General features: G+C 32.1%; 4 protein-coding genes across 5 annotated transcripts; 3 read left to right on the top strand and 1 right to left on the bottom strand.

The window, feature by feature from the left end:
* Positions 1-1,534: 1,534 nt before the first annotated feature.
* Positions 1,535-14,267, top strand: LOC129920115 (uncharacterized). 2 transcript variants are annotated; one of them, XM_056001331.1, is made up of 5 exons: positions 1,535-1,765; positions 2,116-2,171; positions 10,124-10,265; positions 13,867-13,970; positions 14,044-14,267. In XM_056001331.1, the coding sequence occupies exons 3-5, from the start codon at positions 10,184-10,186 to the stop codon at positions 14,245-14,247; spliced, it is 390 nt and encodes a 129-aa protein (XP_055857306.1). In that variant the 5' UTR covers positions 1,535-1,765; positions 2,116-2,171; positions 10,124-10,183; the 3' UTR covers positions 14,248-14,267. The 2 variants fall into 2 exon arrangements, with proteins under 2 accessions (XP_055857306.1, XP_055857297.1); XM_056001322.1 differs by lacking the exon at positions 2,116-2,171.
* A 143-nt stretch (positions 14,268-14,410) lies between these two features.
* On the top strand, positions 14,411-15,271 carry LOC129920108 (uncharacterized). The gene has a single exon (XM_056001309.1). The coding sequence runs from the start codon at positions 14,535-14,537 to the stop codon at positions 15,027-15,029; it is 495 nt and encodes a 164-aa protein (XP_055857284.1). The 5' UTR covers positions 14,411-14,534; the 3' UTR covers positions 15,030-15,271.
* Positions 15,272-15,307: 36 nt separating this feature from the next.
* On the top strand, positions 15,308-17,196 carry LOC129920101 (ankyrin repeat domain-containing protein 39). Its single transcript, XM_056001297.1, has 3 exons — positions 15,308-15,446; positions 16,583-16,789; positions 16,853-17,196. The coding sequence occupies exons 1-3, from the start codon at positions 15,350-15,352 to the stop codon at positions 17,086-17,088; spliced, it is 540 nt and encodes a 179-aa protein (XP_055857272.1). The 5' UTR covers positions 15,308-15,349; the 3' UTR covers positions 17,089-17,196.
* A 293-nt stretch (positions 17,197-17,489) lies between these two features.
* On the bottom strand, positions 17,490-21,586 carry LOC129920095 (ankyrin-3). Its single transcript, XM_056001284.1, has 4 exons — positions 21,297-21,586; positions 20,760-21,235; positions 19,970-20,693; positions 17,490-17,935 (listed from the first exon to the last, which is right to left on the bottom strand). The coding sequence occupies exons 1-4, from the start codon at positions 21,508-21,510 to the stop codon at positions 17,637-17,639; spliced, it is 1,713 nt and encodes a 570-aa protein (XP_055857259.1). The 5' UTR covers positions 21,511-21,586; the 3' UTR covers positions 17,490-17,636.
* Positions 21,587-23,670: the final 2,084 nt, after the last annotated feature.

Genomic DNA, 23,670 nt, shown 5'->3' with positions numbered 1-23,670 from the left:
TTGGTAATCCCTTCAAAGAAAAAAATTAAATCAAATGGATAAAAACGGTGCTATTGAACTTACCACTATGTCATATTTTACAGACGAATTTATAGGCAAACGAAGTGTATATTGATACATATCTTTGTCGCAACGCTTTGTCTCTCCACATCTCGATAATGGAGTTAGTTTGGTCGATGTATCACTGGGCAATTTGGAAAAAAATATTTATTTATAAGAGCGATTGCCGCTGATAGATCGTCTGCAGCACCAGTTAGCAGCTCTGGTAAGGGTTTGTACGCTTCAATGCAGTTTGTCAGCTTCCTGGTGTTCTTCTTCACTTGGTTGGTATTCCAAATAAATGTAAAGGAATTGTGTTGGTTCTATTTTTGGGTCGGGGATGCATGAAAAAAAGTATTTGCTTAATAAACTTTAAGATTAAGAAAAATAATATATTTAAGGAATAGAAAACTTGAAATAAAACAGTGAAAAGATAATATTAATATGTTTTTTTTTTTTATTTGTTTTGTTACCTTTGTATTCTTGGGAAACAAAATTCCTTTGACAATTTCTGCAAATAATTAAATTCTTTTTTTTTTTTGACAATCAAAAGTCACAAAACCTAGATGTCAGAATACTATTTCCCGCTGCCCTACCAAGGGGCGCCACCATAGCTTGAACCTGGTCCTGGCAGTCCATATATAATAGGTCAATGCCTAAATAACTCCCAAGTCAGCTATTACATGAAGCCTCAAGAGGCTTGACTCTTTTTTCGAATTTTCTTTTGATAATCATTCTGTGAGGCGCGTACTATTACACAATGCCTCTTGAGTCAAAGACTCAAATTTGACATTTCTCTTTTGATTTAAGTATTGTTGTTGTTGTATTCCACCAAAGAAGCAAAAAGAATGAAAGGGAATGTTGAAAAAGAAAGAGTGGAAAAAGAAACGTCAAAAAAGAGTCTCAGAATTTTGGCCCACGACTCTCCGGTCGGATAATTTTTTGTTTGATCTTCTGTCTCTGTTGCACTCATTAGTTTTGAAAAGAGGCGCGCCTCTTGAGGCTTCATGTAATAGCTGACCAATTAAAATTTCAGCTTCGGTAAAGGTATAACAAAAGCTACATTTAAGCTTCTTTTTAACTTAAGTAAGGTTGTTGGACATAAAAAAAGAGAATGTTATACAATTTAGACCTTTTATAACAATGTACTGTACAATGTACAGCTATATTTTTACATCTGATATTTCATAATTTAAAAAAAAATCGATCTGAAATCAATTTTTTGTTCAGTAAAATATGCTCTGCGGCGATTGGCGCATTGTTTACCGAACAGTTCCACGCTTGTGTAAAAATTTACCTAACCTAAACGTTAAATTTTTAATCAACATTTTAACACAATTCAAACACAGCCTTAATTTCGATTTGATTTCTACGATAAAACTTCCTATAATTTATATTCCATTCAGTGTGAACAAGCCTTTAGAATTTGTTTTTCCCTACTGTACCACTTTCTATAATTTATTTTATACCAAATTTTCATTTCAAACTGTACTTGACATTGTTTTTCGATGAGAAATACGTGCGACGATTTGCGAATTACAAATTCTGCAAAAAAATCTAGTTTGTCCGCTGATTTCGCCAACAATTTTGTCAAAAAAATTCCAATAAAAATCAGTGTGAATTCTTATATTTTATACTGTTCATATTCTTCTTAAAAAAAAAAACACAAATTAACTTTGTTATTTCGTAGGTGCATTTTTTTCCATAACTATTTCATCATTCCAAGGTAAGCCTGTCTTGTCTAGTATATTACTTGTTTTTTTTTTTGTATTTTTCTCATTTTTTTTTGGTGTGGCAAATACTGGCAACCACTTCAGGTCCAGACACCTGACCCCACCATTCCATCTTATTTTAAATTATTTACTAATTAACAACACAAACTTGAGAAAAGTTACTTGCGTTTATTGCGTTTTTCTATCTTTATTCGTTTTTTTGTTTGTCTTCTTTCAAATTCTTATTGCACATCTCTTGAAAATGGATCATTTGTTTTATTTGTTATTCAATTATATTAGTTTTTGTTATAATTTAAATAATAAAATTCCATTTCGCATATTTTTATTTTATATGATTCTGAAGAAATGATGTCATTTTTGCGCTTTTGTAGTAAACACGCAGCACAAAGCAGTTAGTTAGTAAGTAGCAAATAAAACCACCTTCGGCTGACCTCTTTGTTTTGTTTGCGGTGTGTGTTTGTTCCTTATTATTTGTGTTATTTCTCCTCCTTTTGCTCCTCCTGATACTATTCCTACTTGGCATTTCCTTAATTACATTTTCCTTATTATTTTACACTACTCTAACTCTGCCGCAGTGTCATATCCTCCTATCCTGTTGTTGGTTAGGTTGCTTAAAGTTCTTGCTTACGTAAAAAAAAAAAATATACACAAAACACCCGCACTAAGCAATTATTTTGTTTGTTCTCTTTCAAAGTGATTCCTTGTTGTGGGTCGTCGCCCTGTGTTTCTTTGCTTTTATTGTATTTATATGTTTGGTCTCATTGTACTCAGTTTAAGTCGTATATTCTCATACAAATTGTAGTCTTTATTGATTTCTTCTGTTCTGTTTACTATAAAATGACTTTGGATAGTGTAAGTTATACATTTCTTACCTCTTGGAACAATGAACCTCCCTCCCCCTTTTCACCGCCACTTAATCAGACGGACTCATGCAGTCTCTGTGGGGCTATAAGTCCAGACAAAATAGACTTAAAAAAGGACAAACCCAGAAATAATTCGCATAGAGCTGAAAATTGATACAGAGCATTTATGTAAATGTCGATTAAAGTAAAATGTCAAAAATTCCCAAAAGTCCCATGTATGCATGCAAAAGTTATTCAAGGTTAAATGTTTAGTTTAATAAAAGAAAACACTTTTTTTTATTGTATAGCTTCTCTCTGAAACTTAATATCTTCTAAACGATGGTAGGTACTTAAAAGCACGTCTTGAGTCGTTACTCAGGATAAGATTTTTCTCAACTTGAGCATTGACTTGAGAAAATATTTTTCTCAATCAAACTCACAATGAAATTTGCAAAAATGTAGTTTTTTATTTCATCTGAAAAACTGTTTGATGAATAAGTCTGAAACTTTGCAGATTAATTTAAGCTCTATTAAGCTTCAATAATTTAGCTTCAGTTTATTCTTATCACCCATAGTTGTAAAAAAGTGGCACATTTTCTAAAAAACCATAAATAGGCCTATTTTGATAGCTTTTCTAAATTGATCTCAAATGTAAGAAATCATTATTTTTTTTTAACAAAGTTTATTTAATTTCTTTGTAGAGAATTAAATGAAATTTTCATTTTCTTAAATTTTCTGTAAAGTAATCCGTTGTTGAGATATTGATAGTCAAAGTCATAGAGGAAGGAATACCTAGAGACGCGACTTCGGTTGGTTTTTCTCTTCCACCCTACAAGCTGCAATGAGAGGAAAAACTCCACAGTGCTTATATGTGGTAGTTTTCCGGTGCATTTTAAATGGCACCAACACATTCAACTGTGGAGTTGAGCTCAAAACAATTAAAAACAATTTAAGTGCTCAGTAGGAAATAAATTCATAAAAAAATAATATAATAAATTCAAAACACGAACCTTTTTTTTTTTATTTCTGTACATATTTATTGAAAGGTGGGTGTCTGGAGTGAGCTATTTGAGCTATTCAAGTTCATGTACAAACCAAAATCATGTTTAAATTCAAAATTTGTGAGGACATCTACTGGTGAAAGGAAGGTATTAAACGAATTGTACTCATTGTATACAGGGTGTCCCAAAAGTAATGGATCAAACGAAACATGCAGATAGGCCAACTTTAGGGCTCTCAGAATTTGGTAACTTGTTCATCCCAAATCCTTACGGTTTTCGATTTAATGCAGTTTTTGTGAAATTTCGAAAAATCCCGACTTTGCAACAGTTTTTTGCTTCCTCCGCTCATAATTGATTTTTGTTTTTTACAATTCTTTCACTAAAACAATGTCTAATAATGAGAATTAAGTAATAAATCAAAAAAAATTTAATTCATACGCCATTTTGCTGCAAATTAATTAACAGTTCCATGTTTTATAAAAACTCAATTTCTTACTTTTATTTCAGAACAACACCCTGAAAAAAATTTGTATGGTGTGACACTGGTTTAATATTTTGAAAACTTGCCGCGTTATTGCAGTTTTCAAAAATGTATTAAAGTTTCCAAAGTTAAGACTAGGACGAAAGATATTACAATTTGAATGCAAAAAATCAGGGCTTTTAAGATCAAAATAACAAACAAAAATCGAGCCTTTTATTCAAAAAGAAATAAACAAACAACAGTCGAGAAAATTTGTGTATTTTTCTTTGTTATTTTTCTCTGAAAAGCCCTGTTTTTTTGCATTCAAATTGTAATATCTTTCGTCCTAATCTTAACTTTGGAAACTTTAATACATTTTTGAAAACTGCAATAACGCGGCAAGTTTTCAAAATATTAAACCAGTGTCACACCATACAAATTTTTTTCAGGGTGTTGTTCTGAAATAAAAGTAAGAAATTGAGTTTTTATAAAACATGGAACTGTTAATTAATTTGCAGCAAAATGGCGTATGAATTAAATTTTTTTTTTGATTAATTACTTAATTCTCATTATTAGACATTGTTTTAGTGAAAGAATTGTAAAAAACAAAAATCAATTATGAGCGGAGGAAGCAAAAAACTGTCGCAAAGTCGGGATTTTTCGAAATTTCACAAAAACTGCATTAAATCGAAAACCGTAAGGATTTGGGATGAACAAGTTACCAAATTCTGAGAGCCCTAAAGTTGGCCTATCTGCATGTTTCGTTTGATCCATTACTTTTGGGACACCCTGTATATATTTCTATAGTACTATCAATCGAAGAAAATACTTTAGCGACATCTTTTGGTAGATCTGCATTTCAATTTTCTGACTAAGGTTCAAATATAAAATAAACTAGCGATCAAAGCGGTGGCGACGCAAAACAGAAAATTCTATTTCATGAGAGTACTATAGGAATATATATACAATGTTGTACTTTTCACACGTATTCACAGATAGGAAAACAAGAGAAAAATAAGAGAGATTATCTGAAATTAAATTTGCGGGTGTTTTAGGTAAGGGGGGTACGAGTCGGCTCTCTAGGTATTCCTTCCTCTATGGTCAAAGTCAAAAGTATAGTTTTTGGTTTGATGACTGATATTGCAGTCTAAAAAAAATCGTAAAAGTTTGAAAAAAAAGAAGAAAAGAAAAAAATTTCCCACTTTTTTGAAAGATTACTTGCAAAAAAAAAAAAATTGAAAATGTTTGTATTTGAACAATTCCAAAGATTTTGTTATTTTATCATTACAAATAAAATATTTAATTTTAAAATCCTTAAACTAGAGGAATTTAGCTTTCACATGCTTTTTTGTCATGATGCAATCATTTTTTACTGAGATACAGCCTTTCGAAAATCACTAAAATATGTAATCACAATTTTTTTTTTGTTCCCTTAATTTTTTGTGCTAGTGTGGGTATATTTTCATTCAAATAAACAATATGTCATGTGACCACTCTCACTATTTTTACTTGCTCAATAGGGCAAGTATTGGTTTCGTGTAAAAAAAAAAATTCGAGGTTTTAATCAAAACTAACATTACGATGATGGAGAAGTCCGAAAAAGTGGTTTTCGTCATGACGTCCGTCGGTCTGTGCGTCGGTGCGTCGTCACAAAAAGCTGTACATGAAGCTGCAGCCTAAACGGGTTGAGGGATTTTCTTGAAATTTGGTACAGATGATTTTTTTGTAATTTCCAAGGTTGGTTTTTTTTTTGTTTTTTAATATCTCGCTTTAAACGTATACCTCCCATACAAAGTTTTGGAGTTATTGCAACTTTCTCGAAAACGGCTCTAACGATTTTGATTAAATTTAACATACGTAATGCTGTTTGCAGTTCTAACATAACTGCGTTTTTAGTTTTTCTCAAAAAATGCGGATAGTGAAAATATGACATTAACTCTTTTTTAAATCGCGGATGTCGGCTCTTCCCGTTCATCTTAATGGAGTTATTGCAATTTTCTCGTAAATGACTCTAACGATTTCGATTAAATTTTACACAAGTAATGTTATACGTAAATCTAACGTAACTGCATATTTAGTTTTTCTCAAAAAATACGGATAATGGAAATATGACTTTACATTTTTTTTAATCTTTGATGTCGGCTCTTCCCGTACACCGTTAATGAGTTATTACAATTTTCTAGACTAAATTTGACATACATAATGCTTTAAGTGATTTTAATATATGTAGCTAATTGCGTTTTTAGTTTTTGTCAAAAAAAACACGAGTAACAAAAATATGGCGTAAGAAAAACTAAAAAAAAATAATTTCGTATTTTTGCATTTCTTATGAAATTCCTTAAAAAAAATTTTAACTAATTCAAAATATTTTTTTTTAATCTTTGACATAAAAGCTACTTTTATCATAAGAGCAAGTACGTGCGGCCCCAGTCGTGCATTTTATTTACAATAAAAATATGATAATTTTACGCATCTGATCCTTCCGACAAACTGAAAGCTGTTTGAATAAAGAAATATAGATTTATGAGCTAAATATCGCAAGGAGAGATCGAATATAGTATATAGATTATATTATACAAAACAGTTTGTTTTTACATATTTAAGTGAAAAGTGTTCGGCTACTGGAGCTGTTCGGAAATAGGTGCATACACCCTACCACTCTTTTTAGTGCACTATTTTTCGACGATAAGTGTTACTAAAGCATTTATTAACATATTTTGTTAAAAACGTTATAGTGTATGAAGTGAGTTAGAAATATATTTAAAAAAACTCATATTTTACAAGCTAAGTACCTACAAAAATTCGCTATTTTTGGGTTTTGATTAAATAAAAAACGTTTTTTTTTAAACGAAAATAAAAAACGTTTTTATATAGAAGAGCACATTGTTTACAAGTTTTTCAAAGTAAACTTTTGGATAGCACTCACGGGTCAAGAGTAATAGGCAAAAAACATTTGACATTTGACGATATCTTCTAAACGATATCTCGTAGAAAAAAAAGTATCATAACATTTTTTTTAAGGAATTACAAAGCCTGCAAGTCAACCATATACTCTTTTTGATAGCTTCCTCCGTTTCAAAGTTCTATACGAAAACCTACATTTTCGACATTAAACCTTGAATAACTTTTTATGCACACATGGGACTTTTGGACACTTTTGATATTTTGCTTAAAACGACGTTTCAATGCTCTGTACCAATTTTCAGCTCTATTCGAATTATTTTTTAGTTTGCACTTTTTTATGTCCAATTTGTCTGGACTTTTTGGTGAAGAATCACCATTGACTAGTGCCTGCCGTCAGTACCTACAACAATTGCTTGTAATGTCCTTGGGAATAATAATGTTTTGTCGGGTCGATCTCGAAACCATGGGGAATGTGTCCGTAGCCATTGTGGCAGTAGAATTGCCTTGATGGTGTAATTTACATGCAAAAACGTTTTTATACTTATGCCCATCATCTTTTTTCCAACAAAAAACTTGGGTCATTTTTTTTTTTTTTTAATAAAACGGGAATGGAGGGTATTTTATCGCAATTTAATCGCAAATTTGATTATAAATGTAAATATTTAGTGACAAGCACGATGGTAGTAGATTAGTTTTGTTTTTTTTTTTTTATGTAAACAGAAATATAGAAGGACTTGAAAGCAGCGTCGGAGTATGCTGCTTTCTAGCTGAGTTATAATCGGAAACAAATATTTCAGAATTTGAACAAAGCTCCGAGTCGCTAAGTGATGTCATATAAGAACAAACAAAAATTTTCAAATTAAATTATATAGGAGGTGCTTTTCTTAAAAAAAGGAACTGGCCAGAGAACTATATTAAACTAATGTAAATTTTGTGAAAGCCCAGAAGGGGCAAAATAGAGCTATCGCTTTGAGTTACTTGAGATTATTGTTATTGCAGTTAAGTCTCATTCGTATGAATATAATTAGTATTTTCGTGACGCAATTTCACAAATTGTGCTTATCAGGGATAACCACAAAGTATTTGTATATAAATAAATACATGACATTTCCGGGACAAATATCAAGTCAACTTAAATAAGAGCTTTTTTTTATAGTTTCCTCATTTATCCGTGTTTTATTGGTAACTCAGTACTTAGCTCAGTAAGCATTTTACACTGTTAACAACAAAAAAAAGATTTTATTTATTATTAGTAATACTTTGCTGTTGAAGCGTCTAAAAAGTTTAAGTTAAGACACAAATATTCCCTGTAAACCGCAACAAACGAATCCTTTTGTTTAACCATAGCAATCGTTTTTTGTTGTTTACCACGCAAAGTTTACTAAGGTAAGTACTAGAAAATTTTATGTATCCAATTTCTGAGAGGCCATTTTATGGTCTTTGGAATTTTTAGTTTGGGCCTATACTTTTAGGACATCCTATATTGGAATTATTTTCAATGCTTTTCTAATTAGCAGTGATAGCAGTGAGTAGCATATAAAAAGAGCAGCTATTATTTGCTGATATTTAATCATTCTTTAAATAGCCGTTAACACCGCAAATTACTCAATAAATTTCTTCCTCAATTGAATATTATTGAAAATATTGGAATACTAAATAAATAAAAAGAATTTCCATTTTTGTTTAATAAAAAATAACTCCTTGAATGCCTGCACTGAAACAATGGCATTTCAAATCCAACTTCTCTGTTTCGTCATGATCATGGTAAACTTTTCTTTGCATTTTTTATCGTTAATCAAATCATTCGATTTGAATAAAAGAATGCTCATAAAAAAGTAGTGAAATTTTAAAGAACCGAAAACGTTTTCTGAAGAAGAGTAGTGATATTATAAATGACAGAACAGTTTTGCTTATAAAACCAGTGAAATCTTTAAGAGCGTCGAATATTTTTACTGTTCTCCCTGTTCACTTGATCACTTTTGTTATCATTGTATAAAAAAAAAGAAAGACAGCAAATCCATTACATGAACTTCATTAAACTTACATCCCTATTCTACTACTAGTTGATATAATTTACAATCTTACGGTTCTTGAAATCTGATACAATTTTGTTGAAAATTCTGAGAGAAGTTAAGTTATTTCTATTTTGCATTGATTCCAAATTTCCAAGCTAAAAATTTTGAAAAACTACTCTCATTAGTATGCTCTCTGCTTCTAAATTTGTATGACAATTGGCCAAGCAGAATATTTTTGAACGCGGAGACTGAAATGTAAACAAAAAACTAGGTTTGGAAAAAGTTTATCAGTTGGTTTTCAAACTTAGAATAAATGACAAGAAGAATCTAACAGAGACGTTATACAAAAATTGGTTATTAATTTATACTTATAATGTATTATTATATATTTATAATGTATTATTATTTGTTAGCGGCTCCTTGTTTTCAAAATGCTTTTTAAGGATCTTGATAGGACAATTTTTCACTGAAGTACGGCTGGAATTAAAAATATACAAAAGAACTAAACGTATAATTTGCCTGTTTCCTCAATTATTTAGTTAGTTTGGAATAATTTCCAAACCCATCGGCTGCTTGTTTGTTTAGTTTTTTTTATTTATTCAACACTCCTCATATTCCGAAACACGCAAAGTTTGCTGTTAATCGTTATTTAGTTATTGTTTTCATTTTTTTTTATTATTTTCATCGCACACCTCACCTAGTGGGGTTTTGTGCTATTATTGTTGTTGTTGTGTGTCTACTGCTGTCAGTGGTCTCCGTCTCCATCACTTTTACGGATGCCGGCTACAGCTTAAGTTAACCTAATTCTCTTCTCCAGTCTTCTCACCTATCACCTACATCAACCTGATGAAGGTTGCAAGGAGAGAGCACAAGAGAAAGCAGCGCAAAAGCATGTTGTCGTTTAGTAGAAAATTTTCATATTATTTTAGTTTTCAATGTTCACTTCAATTATTCAGTTGAGCTGTAGAAGTAGTTGATTGTTTTGATTTATTTTTTGCATAAATTATACCTCTAAAACAAAACAAACAAAATTGTTACGTAGTTACTTTTTTGTTTTGCCAAATTCCTAACTGATGTATTCTTAACACAAAACAAACAAACAAACAAAAAAACAATTTTCGGATTTTAGTGAAGATAAACTTGAACTTGGGAAAGAACGATTTTTAGTGGCATTACGAAATAATCTCAAATGCCATACATCATAATTCGGGGTAACTTAGCTTCATACAGTCATAAGTACCCCTGGCGTGTTCTTGTCTCTGGATTGAAAGGTAAATGCAGTTTTCAAATAAATCATAAAAAAAAAGCTTTTGTTTATTTATTTTCCTTTCTTTTTTTCTTTATTGTTGATGTTACATTTAGATTTTTATTCTTTTTGTTTTGCTTATTTTTCATTTTTTATTCTTTGGCAAACAAAATGATGACTGTTATGTGTGTGGGTTATGTGAACTCTTTCATCATACTTAAAATGTTTATTTTTTTTTTGTTTTATATACACACTCTCGTACATAAGAATGATAGAAATCCGATAAGGGCATTCGACAAGGTAGCCTCATTTATGGATAATGGTGCACTTTTTTTGTTTGTGTGTCAGGGGTTTATAAAGCGCTAAACTGGCGACTTGGCTATAAATGGAGTGGAATATTTATGCAACACTTTGAAGTGATTTATGAAGTTGTCTTCTATATCGGATATTGGCAGTTTAGTTTTCCAATCCATTTAGCTCATCTATATTTATTGCGAGAAGTACTTTATCGACTTTTTGTTGCTTTTGTTTGTTTTTTTTTGGTATTTTTTTTTTATATTTTCATATTTTTTTTTTGTTGAGCATGTATTATAGTATTTGCCAAAACTTTCTTTAATATTCATAATTTGTTTATACATATGATGGGAATTTTAAATTGGTTTGTTGGTTCTAAATAAGTGTCATAATGGCGTAATGAATTTAAGAGCACATACTAATTTACACTCGCCTACGCAATGTTGAGTACGTTTGTGGTGGCTGCTTAAATCCATGACTTCATTTGAAATATGCATATAGTTTTTGGATTTACATTTTTATATAGAGAATATTTAAAAAGTTAACCGTATATCTTTTAAACTATTAAATTGGAAATTAATTGGTAAATAAAAAAAAAATGTTCAGCATAATGAAGCGTTTAAAATAATAATTGCCGCTTAGTTGCTATTTTCCGCTCAGTTGGAACCTTTTTAAGATTTAGGGCAAGTCACAAATTCAAAATTCAATTTCAAAATTACATCTGTCCATTGTGATACACATATTCTATCCTAGTCGATGGTTTTGGCCTCTTTTCTTAATGACATCATTGTTTTTGTTTCATTGCTTTTGAAAAATTATGCCACTGGTGTTGCCTTGTGAATTGCGTACAATTCTAGCACGTCGTTAAGAAAGTTATATTATAGTGTATTGCCATCCTCAAGAGGACTGCTATCTTGGGCGACGAATACGATTCACTATCGTATTAAACTCAAAGGATCTGACATCAAACAAGGGTAATATAATAAGGACATTAGCGAATAGTATTCGCAGAATCATTTCTGAGTGAGAGACTTGCACATACATACGATTTTTTTTTGTGAACAAACTCGTTCGATCACAACAGTCTTTCTTGACTAAATCGACTAGAGAACCTGATCACAGTCTTCCATTCAATAAACAATTAAGGTCACAAGAGTAATGGTATTAAAACGGCGGCGCTAACCAGCGCTAATTGTGCTGTTCTATGCAGGTGCTCTAGAGGCCGTCATTTCTACTCACATACCTGAGAAGACTTGTGCCATACTATGACGAGTTTTTATCATCCAAAAAGCATGGACTTTCAATATTTTGCTGTTTTCGATATTAAGAGCTTGGAAATACGGATCTTCCATATCCTCAGTTCTGTCTGCCTATCTTTCACAATATTCCCCTTTTTCATTACGGCAGACTTCTATTTTGGAGTTATAATGATTACTTTATTAAAATTGTTTCACCCTTTACAGTTTTTAAATGTTATCCTTTTCATATTAGCTCCTCTTCTGAAATCAGTGTTTTTTTTTTTAAAGAGCTGTGTGATGTTTTTTTTAAGTTTTGACCGAAGGCAGATTCGAGGATCTTCGCCGAATATGTGTTCATTCTTCATAACGAGAATGGAATGTTCCTCACTTTCTTCGTTGAGAATTCCACTCTTTCACATAGAAAGGAAGGTTTTAATCCAGCGAAGAAGGGAGTCATTGACAACGAAAGCAAACATTTTCGAAAAGCATGATATCAAAGTACATCTAATGTCTTGTGAAAAATCTCGCTTTCTCAAAAAGAAATCTACCATGTGTTCGGTAAGATATAAATTCATATCACCAGTAAATCTATTGCTACCAAAGCCGTACTGTTGTCCATTAAGAAGTCTCAATCCTCAAGATATTCTTCGATAGAAATGCAATCTATCAATAGTTCGATTGTGCAAAAGACTTTTAGACAAATGCTTTTTCCCCTCTTCCTAGAAAGAGTCGAGGAGAGTTGGGCAGATAAAGAAGTTTACTCATTAGTTTTGCCAGCGCTGAAAACGGTGTTACTGGAATTTCCAACTTGGTTGAACTTTTTGTGGTTTTTTCAATGGTTTTGCCTTTATAACATCGAAAGTATACCTCTTTGCGGCTTTCGGATTGCTAGATACAGTTCTATTCAAGATAAAATCCCTCATTCCGGAGGAATTAAATTAGTAATCAGTGAATTTAAGCAATTTTCTTCAAGAATTTTCGCATTAGCTTTCTTAACGTTAACATCATCCTCGGATCATTAAACTCCTTAGTCCAATTGCTTTATCCATGCTGTCACTCAAAACATTTTATAATGAAAATATCGATAGACTTTGTTCTATTAAACGTGCACATCTAAACCAATTATCTGTCTCCTTTTAAAAAGCAGTTATAAATTCACAGTCCATGGACTTAAACTTAATCACCATTGTTGTTTTCTCTGGAGAAAATACTAAAACTGATTCATTATACAAAAAGCTATAATAGCACCATTGGCAGCAATCAACAAGTTGATATCTCATTAAATGCTACACACAATTTCCCCTAAAACCCTAAATACATACATATATATTGTATATACATAATGTCAACCATTGTGTCTGACTCGTCACAAAATGATTCTTTTTTTTATGAGGGTTGACGGTTGACACAATCAACAACAACAACAATATCAACAACAAAATGAACAAAAAAAAAAAAAAAGATACGAAAAAAATAAACAGATTTTTATGTTAATTTTGATTGTTTTTAGGCAATGTGGTTGGGTAGGAGGTGAGGAGGTCGTTATTTGTGTGGCTCCTATTTCAATTAAAGCTGTGGGTTTTAATTACTAGAACAGCAGCATTGATGATGATGAAAATGAAAGTTTATTTTGTGGTTTGTCATTGCACCCAATATTTGTTTTTTTTTTTTTTTATTCTATACTGAATAATCGATGTATTGATTGAATATAAAAGCACACACAACATTACCCACAAATGAAGTACTAATACGTACTTGCGTGCTTTACATAATTTTTCTTTTTATATTCTACAACTTTTGCTTCGGTGCAGTGTTCATAGTGTTTGCCGAAGAAAAATACAAACAACAATTCGTTTTTCAGGCTATTGTTATTCCCCATGTGCAGAGTTTTAGTTTCCATGGAAGAGTCGTCAAATTAAGTCAGAATAGTGAAGCAGTTTAAACAATTTTTTTTTAAAGAAAATTCATTTGTTTTTTAACTTTTCTGTTAGTAAAAGTTATCTTTTATTTAAAGTTGATTATTTATGTCGATTTTGTTTTAATATTGGTTCTAAAAAAATTCTTGTTCTTTGTTTTATTTTTATCTCTGTTTAGCGGATGAGATTGAGCAATTGAATCAATTTTCTTGTGGTGGCTACAGTGATGAGTCAACAATAGTCTATCTGGTTCATCCGTGTCGTGTTTTATCAGCACTTGAGGTTTTTTTTTTAATCTTTTCATATTACTTTTCTATACAAACTTTAATTAAATTTTCTTTAATTTTTGGAAAAGATTCTTGGATTCCGTGTGGTTGCTTCTTCATCAACCTCAGTTAAGCAAGACTATAATGAGTACATGTGGACTATGCGAAAAGAATTCCATGAACCAGAACCAATAGAAACGTCAGACACATCAGTTGTAAGAGAGAATCTTTCCAACATCGACAGAGAAGCCGGTGTTTTTGGAAACTATCATAAAGTTGATTCACCTGAATAAATTACAACAAAAAAACAAAACATAAAATCACAAGCCAACGCCACAATAACTAATAGACAACTAAAAAATCAACCCAAAAGACTATACGAAAAAAAATCTATTCTATATTCTTATTCTAATTCAAAATCCTTTTTATTGATTTTGAAAAACATACAAAATTTTTCATTATTCTTCTCACACCAAGTAAAAAAGGTAAACAAACAAAAAGCAAAAAAGTTATTATTCTTGATTTTATTGAAAACACAAAAAAACAAATAACAAAGAAATTTAAAAATACATCTATTATTATGGAATGTTTAACGAGACAAGCTGTTGCAAAGCCTTCGTCAGCACCATTATCAGCCTTAGTAACTTCAACAACAGCTTCAGCAGCTGTAGCATCATCACCGGGTTCAGCTTCTGCTCCAGCTGCTGCTCCAGCAACACCACCAGCTTCTTCGGCAATACCAACTACAACAACTAATAATGTTCCAACACCAGTATCGTGTAGTACAAATGTTGTAACCATTCCAGTGCCGATTGTTAGCCAGGAAGACATTTATACGTATGTAAGCATTAAAGGATCTCTACACGATCGTACCACCGCAGTTTTTGGTTTAAATAACGATGAAGTATTGGCATTGTCGAAACGTTTTGAAAATGGTACTACACAAATTGTAAATGGAATTATAATTAATACACCACCAATGCAACTTATTAATACATTGAGTCAATTGGGTTATAAAGTTATTTGTAGTACTGGTGAAGCTGAAATTGTTTGGACTATGCAACGTGAAGTTTAAAGGCGTTAAATAAGAATCTGTGCAATACATTTATAAAAATAAAAAAATATTTAAAAAATAACCATTCTTCGTTGTCTTTTAAGAATTATCTTCAAAAGAAAATACAAAAAAAAAAGACACTTGAAGGACTTGAAAAATAGTGAACTTTATGAATTAAGATATTTGTGACTGTAAAGTAGTTGTTGTTTTCTTTTATTATATTAATTTTATAATTGTTTTATTTATAAAAAAAAAAGGAAAAATAGTGTGTTAATACTTAAAAAGCTAAAAATAGACAATTAATTCAGTGAAATAAACAAATAATAAAAACAATCAAAAAAATGGAACACGCAACGGATTGTGGATGTAGTCAGCATGCTTCTACCACACAACAGACACTTTCAGAATTAGATTTTGAACGCGGCATCTGGAATGCAGGTTAGTTTTTGATTTGTCTTTTAACTCTTGTATTTGTTTTCTAAGAAATTGTACTATTCGGCCCAATTCTGCTTTTCGATTCACTTGGAAGTCTTAAATAAGAAGCCTTTAAATGGGCGTTAAAATTTAAACAAAGCTAGTTTTTTTGTTCTTTAGAATCTCTAAGACAGACGGACACTTTGCTTTTGAAAGTTAAAGGTTTTTTAAATCCAGTTTGACGTGATAAAGAGATAACATCTCTCGATTCACGTGAATCGAATAGCAGAATAGGGATGATAGTCTAATTATTTTCCAAACTTACGCTTATACATTTGTACAAATTATTTCTATTACAAGAAATAATTTTGCAGCTTAATAAAAACGAGATCTATTTAGCTATCGTTTATTTATTGACGATTATTGACTTACAGAAAGCAAACAAAAAAATCCCAATTTTGGGATACGAATCTAGGCCACCGGAGTAAAAGGCAACCACTAAGATACCTAGACTTACACGACTTTTTAGAATATTAAAAAATTTTATTTATAGAAACTGCTTAGGATATATTGAATCAGGCATGATTTGAATTATTTTTAAAGATTTCCAAAATGTGCAACGATTACACTGCTTAACAAAATTAAACTTTTTTTTTGTTGCCGAAACAAAAATATACTTTTCTGAAGGTTTTCGGTATGCTGAACTCGAATCCAAAATTATTTTCAATGAATTGTTTTTTATTTTTAGCTGAACGCGAATCCAAAGCCCGGAATATTCATCCAACTGTCGTTTTTGAAATACTGCCTTTTGAAAATAAAAAACAAAATTTTTTTATGTTTACTTCGGTCAACATAATTTCTAATGGTTTCTATAAAAACTCTTTTCCTTCTTTCAAAATCTGTCCAAGTCTAGTACGCAAATCGAGCTAGATTTTAGCTCCCATATACAAAATTTTCTCCAAAATTTCAGCCGAGCTTTGCGGAGCTTGAGTTAACGGAAAAAAGTGTGCAAACTAAGCTTAAAAACAAATATAGAATTGATTAATTATCTACTCGGGACATTTCTTTTTGATTAGACAATTTATGATGCACTCTGTATTTTTTATTCCTTCTTATTCGTATTCGTTGCTATTATATTTTCCAATTTCTATGTTTTTTAGCAATTTACAATGAAGTCGAACGAATTAAAAGTTTTATTCATCTTGGCAAAACAATGGACCGTGATAATTTTGGTTACACAGCTCTACATTATGCAGCCAGGAATGGCAATGAAGATATTTGCAATATCCTCATAAATGTTGGCGGTGCAGACGTGAATGCTGTAACAAATGGTGGGGCAACTCCACTTCATCGAGCTGCTATGATGGGTAAGTTATAAATCTTATATTTTAAAATGTTTATTTACTAATACTATCACCATTGTTTCTCAGGTCACTTAAACATTGTTGAATTACTTATTAAAGCCAAAGCTAATTGTCTGCTGCAAGATGAAGATGGACAAACTGCACTTCACCGTGCCGCCGCCAATAGCCATGTAAGCATTTCCAACTATCTCATCGATTTGCAACCAATTCTAAAAACGATTAAAGATAAAAAAGATCAAACTCCATTTGATGTTATACCGCGTAACGCAAACGATGATTTTAAATTTTTGCTTAAACCTTAATTAAGTTTTTAAATATTTATTAAATGAAACAAAACTAAAATAAATATAAATAATATTGTTTTGTTCCTTGTATTGTATTTTTCGCTTGTTAATTAATTTTCTACTATTTAATAAAAAAAAAAAAACTATCCAAGTACATAAATTATATATATTTCATAGAAATAAAAAACAGAACAGAAAAATCACTAACATAAAAATAGTATTACCAAAACTTTTTTTCTTATTTCAATTTTCACAACATTAAAATAAAAATAAACAAATAAACATAATAATAAATAACATTATATAGAATTTTGTTAAGCATGTTGAGGGCAAAAGAAAAAAAAAACAACAAATTCATGGAAAAGAAAATAAAAAATATTTAAAATATGAATTGAAATAAAACAAAAAACCTATTTCTTTATCTAGTAAATGCATTTATTGACTTGTTTTTTCTTAAATTTTTTTGTTTTGTTTTTAATTATGTATTACATTATTGACCAACATTTTGAACTCTACAGTTTTTGTTTTTCTTTTTTTTTTTATTATTAAATCGTTTATAACAACATTCAACAAATTCTTGGCAAATCATCAAATTCGCTCAAGTATTTCTGCAATGGAATTGGTATTCCAGTTTGTTTAATCAGCATACGTAATCGAGATTCGTTGTGATTATTCGTATTGGCGATTGGTTTGTCCAAATTGTTAATTAAATGTTTTCGTATTTGAATTCGAGACAAACTTTGCAATGACAACGGATTGCGGCACTGATAGGTTATCCATGATTCAAGATCTTGACGATTAGCATTCCAATGGGGCTTGTGACGATTGACTGGTTGAAAAAGTGATATATTGAGACCAGCATGGACTGTAATAAAAGATTTAAAAAAAAAATTAAATTATTTGTACAAAATCAAAAAAAAAGAAAAGCTACAAAATATCCAAAAAGTTATTAAAAATGAGGCGTCCATAATAAAAACAAGCCATGTAGTAGCGTTATAGGTCTACCTAGCCCGTCAACAAAACGATTTTGTTATGTTTGCTTTGTGACTAGTGAATGGTCACTACGACTTGAACTAGAACGAAGAGTACATAAATATAACATGTCACTGTGATCGGATGAGTTTAACGGGCGGGAGGAAGGTGATAGATTGTGACATATACTACAACAAATGTCAAATCGAAGGGAAAAATCGGATTTTTGGAAGCTGACTTTGGGCCTGAGAGAAGACCTTAGATATTGAAAAATTATTGAGTTTCAACAAAGTCAGCGGAAAAATTTCGACATTCGCATACAGGGCAAGTTGCACCATAATAAGCCTTTTAAGTGCACATGCCCTTAAGGAAAAAACAAATTACTTCGCCAAGGAAAACTTCTACGAGTCTTCGTTAAAAAATAAGAGAACGACATTCGGATTCTCTTGGGAGATTTCAATGCTTTAAGGAAAGGAAATATCTCCTTGTAACAGTCGGTAAACAAAGCCTGCACGACATCACTTCCGGAAATGGACTCATCGCCTTCGTACTGAGAAAAACATAAACTTCGACATTCCTACGAGGAGAAACTTCAATGTTGAAACACAATGAAGAGGCCGCCTTAGTCTATTTTATTTTTATAATCTAGATTTAGAGGATGTGTATTTATAATATTTTTTTAAGAGAAGTTTTTGACCTCTCATTTCACAGTTTTTTGTTTTTGCACAAAAAATTTTACCGGAAAAAATTTTTTCCAGGGAAGCAAAATTCATCTGGAAATTCAGGAAATGCTCCAATAACTTCTAAGAGTTTTTCATAAAGCGGCCCGCAAGTTCTTTAGTAAATAATAATTGGCGGGACAAAACCACATGAAGGCTCAAGGTAAATGACCAACAACTCTTAATGGCGCGTAATTAATTGGCCAAAATTGAAGGGGTCTAAAATTTACCACCGATTTCGAACCGCTAAGCAGAAATGCAAGTTTTCATAACAATAACAGTCAATTCCTCCCAAGAGGCAGTATCTCAAAAAACATGTTTTTTTGGTGGTGGAGGCTGAGATACGAACCCAGTTTTCTGATGTCATAGTCCGTCGTACTAACAATTGCGTCCCGAAGTATAAGTCCTTTAGTTAGGCGATTTAAAGTCTGCAGCATTGTAAAAAGCTAGTATTAATATAAATATTAGAAAATAAGTTCCACTGCTTACGGATTCTGATAGCTAGTTAAGTAAGAAACAGTAATTTGAAAGTTGCGAGTTGGAATTGTAATCTGGAAAAGTTGATGAAGAGAAGGCGAATAACGTGCTTCTATGAAACAAAATTTCGAAACACTTGAACTAGCCTTTCAATACTCGCGACATGCCAATAGCTTCTCAAATTTGGTAATTCTTCGAAATGGGAAATTTCCTACGAAAATGTCCGTTATGTTCGTAAAATAAAATTTCCTATTTCGAAGAATTATCTCACATCACAGTGAAGTCACGAATGATATTGAGCATGTAGTAGCAAGTAAAAACAAAATTAAGATGATCGCAGAAGTCACTGAAAATTTATCAATCAAGTTGGTACCAATTTCTTCTTGAGAAGCTTCTTGGGTCATATGTTCTTTATTACAGTCCTTGACCTTCGACTTGATCCAAGTATCCAAGTGATTCGACTATTCTTTGCTGAGGATGGAGTCAAAAAACTGCAATGAAACCTGCAGATAGTTGGCCTAGGACATGATGTAATTCAAAATCAAAAACCCTGCCACTGAAACTGAAGTGTGAGAATTGCGGTATCAATGGAGCTCGTGAAAGGAGAGAAGAAGTTGATACAACCCCTTTAAAAAGTACATAACAACAACTATTATAACAATAAACAATTCTAGATAACAGGAATGGTATCTTCAAAATATCAACAAAAAATGAAATTCCTTTTGACTTACCCAACAATATCAGCAAATTCAGGTACGATGACCTTAGTGCCACTCGCAGCGTATCAGCTACATGTTCCGTACAAATAATATTCACATCAGCCCCCTCCTTAATCAAGAACTCTGCAATATCTAGCTTTTTCAACGCTATAGCTCTGGTCAATGGAGTCTGACAACATGATGTCCCAAGTGTATTCAATGGCACACCGTGTGCCAACAATACCCTTGCAACTCTTCCGAATCGTTGAACCGATTCAGCATACTGAACTGCATAATACAATTCATTTGAATTACGATCGATTGGTTGAATCCCCCTTCTATTGGCATTCTCCAGCAAACACTCCAACATCTCGGCATTACAACTGAATATAGCCAAGAATATTGCTGTACAACCAGCTAAATCTCTAACATTTAAATTATCACCCGCACCATGGGCAAGGAGGAGTCTAGCCATTTCATGATAGTCATGCTTAACGCATTTGTGTAGCAGGTAGTGGGAAATGAGAAGACGTGCTCCATGCTGGAGCAAATAACCAGCCAAGTTGACTTTGTTTCGTGCTACGGCCAGATATAGCGCCGTATGTCCATTACAATCTTCCAGATTCAATTTGGCCCCTTTGCTCACAAGACTGAATGCAATTTCATCAGCATCCAATTCAATGGCACACATCAGGGGTGTGTACTCACGATTATTTGTTTCGTTTATATAAGCTCCTGATTGGAGTAACAATTCCACCTGGAAAAAAGTTTATCAGAGTAATTAGAGACGTGAAATGTTACTATTTTTATTGATTTATCCCACCACTTGAAGATTCCCTTGACGAATTGCAATATGCAAAGCCGTCTCACCCGTTGTAAAGGTTTTCCGATTCGGATTGGCCCGATGACTGAGTAGCAACCTAACAATCTCTTCGCTATTAACTGCTAAATGCAACGGTGTTATACCCTTTGCAGTGGTAATATCCACTGGCGACTTGTGTTGCAACAATATGTTAAGGCAATCAATGTGACCATATGCTGCCGCATAGTGTATTGGAGCACGACTCAAGGCATCAACCGAGTGTGGATCTTCACGCTTCGATCCGTAATTATTATTTACTAAAATTGCTCCAGTTTGTTCAAAAGTCTTAGCATAATAAAGGTACAACGATGAACATTCATCGTTTTCAGATGTCGTACAAGAGTCACTATCGATTTCGTCATCCCATTCCAGATTATCCATACCATCTGGGGTATAGTCAATTTCCATATCTGTACATCTGGCTACAGTTCTGGAATCTATTTAATAGGTTTCTTAAAGCAGAAACATTTAAGTATGATTTAAAGATGTGAAACTTACTAAAAACTGTGTCACCTTCCTCGCATGACTGAAGTAACACTTCCAATACTTCAGTGTGTCCTTTTAAAGCCGCCTGCCCTAAAGCTGTACGACCACAAGAAGATTTCTTTGTTGCACTTGCTCCTTCTAGAAGGAGTTTAATAACATTATCCAAATCTCCAGTCGATACATAATAGAATAATCGTTCATTAATGTCCGCAATGAACTTCGACATTTTTGCATTTGTTAAAATAATTAAGGATTTTTTTTTTCTTCTTTTAATAGAATTTTGTATACATCTTGTTTTGTGGAAAAAGGACTACGTTGACAAGAAGTATAGAATTGACAATGAAGGGACATGCGCCGTATGGGAAAGGAATTTGTTTAGTGTTAAATGAGTGCATGTTATTGGCTTTTGAATCAAATCAGTTTCATAGGGATTCTTCTGTAATCTCGGAATGTTGAAAAATCTACCTAGTACGCATAGTTTAGGAGCTATAAACGTAAAGTCCTGCGATAATCGGAAGAACACAATCAGTGGCGTTTTTGTATGCATCGAAGCGGATGATACAAAAATGGGTTTACGGTCGCATTGAAGGCAAAGCCATAGTATATGCTGTCCTCAAAAAAGGACACACAACATCGACGTATTGGACAAAATGTCACCATCACCATGGACAGCCATAGCATCGAGGCAGTAAAGGAGTTCGTCTAACTTAGGGGGCATTTCACGTTTCAAATTTGTTCATGTGTATTTGTTTGGTATATGTACATACATATGGAAGGATTTTGAATTTTAAGGCCTGATAGTAGAGTTATGGGCTTCTAAAGTTATGGAAAACTGTGGGAATAAGTTCATTTGAAAAATTTAAAGGGGTAACAAAATTCTTTTAATGGTGGATTATATTGAAAATTAGACGTTTCTTTCAAATATTAATTCAAAACCGGAAATTGATTTATTTTTTCGATAGAGAACCGGAAGTTGGCATTTCAAATCCAAATTTAGGAAACTTCGACCCTTTTGATATTTTTTTAGATAGTCTTAAAGTAAAGCTTATACAATTTAAAAACTATGCGCCAAGTTTCAGAGTGGGGTAACCCATATTGGTTTAGAAAATATATACATTTTAGTACGCGGACTTCGTGCAAAAAACTGTTTTTTTGTAAAAACCGGAAATAAGCAATTTTTTTTATGTTTTCGGTATCTAAGCCTATTTTTGTATTATATTTTCTTTAGTGTTAATGCTACCTATACAATATGAATGAAGATGGGATCTCAACTCGTTTACAAGTTACATATTTTCGTATGCAACCGGTCTGTTTCTTTATTTCTAAATTTTCCTTGTATTAACAGGTGCCATCTAAATTTATAAAAGAGTATAACTTAACAATTTAGTCCAAATAGCAAAACATAAACGCACCAACCTTAAACTTTTCCAATTTGAGATGCAGACTATCGTCTTTTCTGCAAATAAGTTTCAGAAATTATTTTTATTAGGACCTAACTATATTTGAATTCAATTCTGAAGGTCATGTTTTGAGTTTTAACTAACTTGAGCTCTACAAATGAAAAAGTACGGAGGCGCATCGGCAGGAGAAATAAGAGAGGTTGGTAAGTTTTTCAAAAAGTAAGCAGAATAAATGGGTGAATTCCTCATGTTATAATAACCCAGAACTGGAAGCCTGCAAAGATGAACAAGGAAACATTATGTAGAGGTAGTAGTAGAGTCACAAGCGGTGCTGAGAATTTGCAGAAATCCACTTTTGTAATCTCTATAAATGCGACGATGAAACATTCAGGGCCAATTGTACAAATATTTAATCAGTGTTCTAGCAACTGTTTTTCTTCTGAAATCGGCGGAAAAGGTTTAGCACTGTTTTAAGGTTCATATATGTTATAACTTATAATAGTTAAAATCATGTTTGAACCATAATCCACCGAAATTGGCAAGTTAAATTCGTGAACCAATGTTGAACCGAGTTTGTACCTACAACATGAACCTCAGCATTGTCTGTCCGATTCTTAAGAATTATAAGAGAGATAATTCCCTGAACTTCGTCAATTACTTAAGAATCAGCTTAATGGTCGATGAGGACAACACTAGGTAGTATGCTGTCGCAAATGCATATTCAAAAGTTGTGACTCTCCCAGTTTCTATGAAAAAACTATGGTTTATTTTATGTTTACCCATATTTCTAAAACAATTCTTTATAAGAAGAAGTTGCTTGTCCTTAGCCTGTGCTTTAACTTAAAAGGCAGTTGAAAAAGTATTTAATCGTCTTTTCTGATTAAGCTCTGCTTTAAGTTAAAGGTTAGTAAGTACATGCTTGAATCAAAATTGAATCACAGCAAATATGAATATCCGCCGAAATCTTCTTCTTCTTCCTTTTTCTC

The sequence above is a fragment of the Episyrphus balteatus genome, chromosome 1, assembly GCF_945859705.1.
Source record: "Episyrphus balteatus chromosome 1, idEpiBalt1.1, whole genome shotgun sequence".
Classification (NCBI taxonomy): Eukaryota; Metazoa; Arthropoda; class Insecta; order Diptera; family Syrphidae; genus Episyrphus; species Episyrphus balteatus.
This window is presented reverse-complemented; position numbering and strand designations above follow the sequence as displayed.

Bases quoted from the DNA above. Each gene is read 5' to 3' on its own strand.
- LOC129920108 (XM_056001309.1), top strand. From the start codon at position 14,535: ATGGAATGTTTAACGAGACAAGCTGTTGCAAAGCCTTCGTCAGCACCA.
- LOC129920115 (XM_056001322.1), top strand. From the start codon at position 10,184: ATGCCATACATCATAATTCGGGGTAACTTAGCTTCATACAGTCATAAG. The intron at 10,266-13,866 runs GTAAATGCAGTT...ATCTCTGTTTAG, and splicing joins TCTTGTCTCTGGATTGAAAG to CGGATGAGATTGAGCAATTG. The intron at 13,971-14,043 runs GTTTTTTTTTTA...TTTTTGGAAAAG, and splicing joins GTGTTTTATCAGCACTTGAG to ATTCTTGGATTCCGTGTGGT.
- LOC129920101 (XM_056001297.1), top strand. From the start codon at position 15,350: ATGGAACACGCAACGGATTGTGGATGTAGTCAGCATGCTTCTACCACA. The intron at 15,447-16,582 runs GTTAGTTTTTGA...TATGTTTTTTAG, and splicing joins ACGCGGCATCTGGAATGCAG to CAATTTACAATGAAGTCGAA. The intron at 16,790-16,852 runs GTAAGTTATAAA...ATTGTTTCTCAG, and splicing joins TCATCGAGCTGCTATGATGG to GTCACTTAAACATTGTTGAA.
- LOC129920095 (XM_056001284.1), bottom strand. From the start codon at position 21,510: ATGTCGAAGTTCATTGCGGACATTAATGAACGATTATTCTATTATGTA. The intron at 21,236-21,296 runs GTAAGTTTCACA...CCTATTAAATAG, and splicing joins GGAAGGTGACACAGTTTTTA to ATTCCAGAACTGTAGCCAGA. The intron at 20,694-20,759 runs GTGGGATAAATC...ACTTTTTTCCAG, and splicing joins GTCAAGGGAATCTTCAAGTG to GTGGAATTGTTACTCCAATC.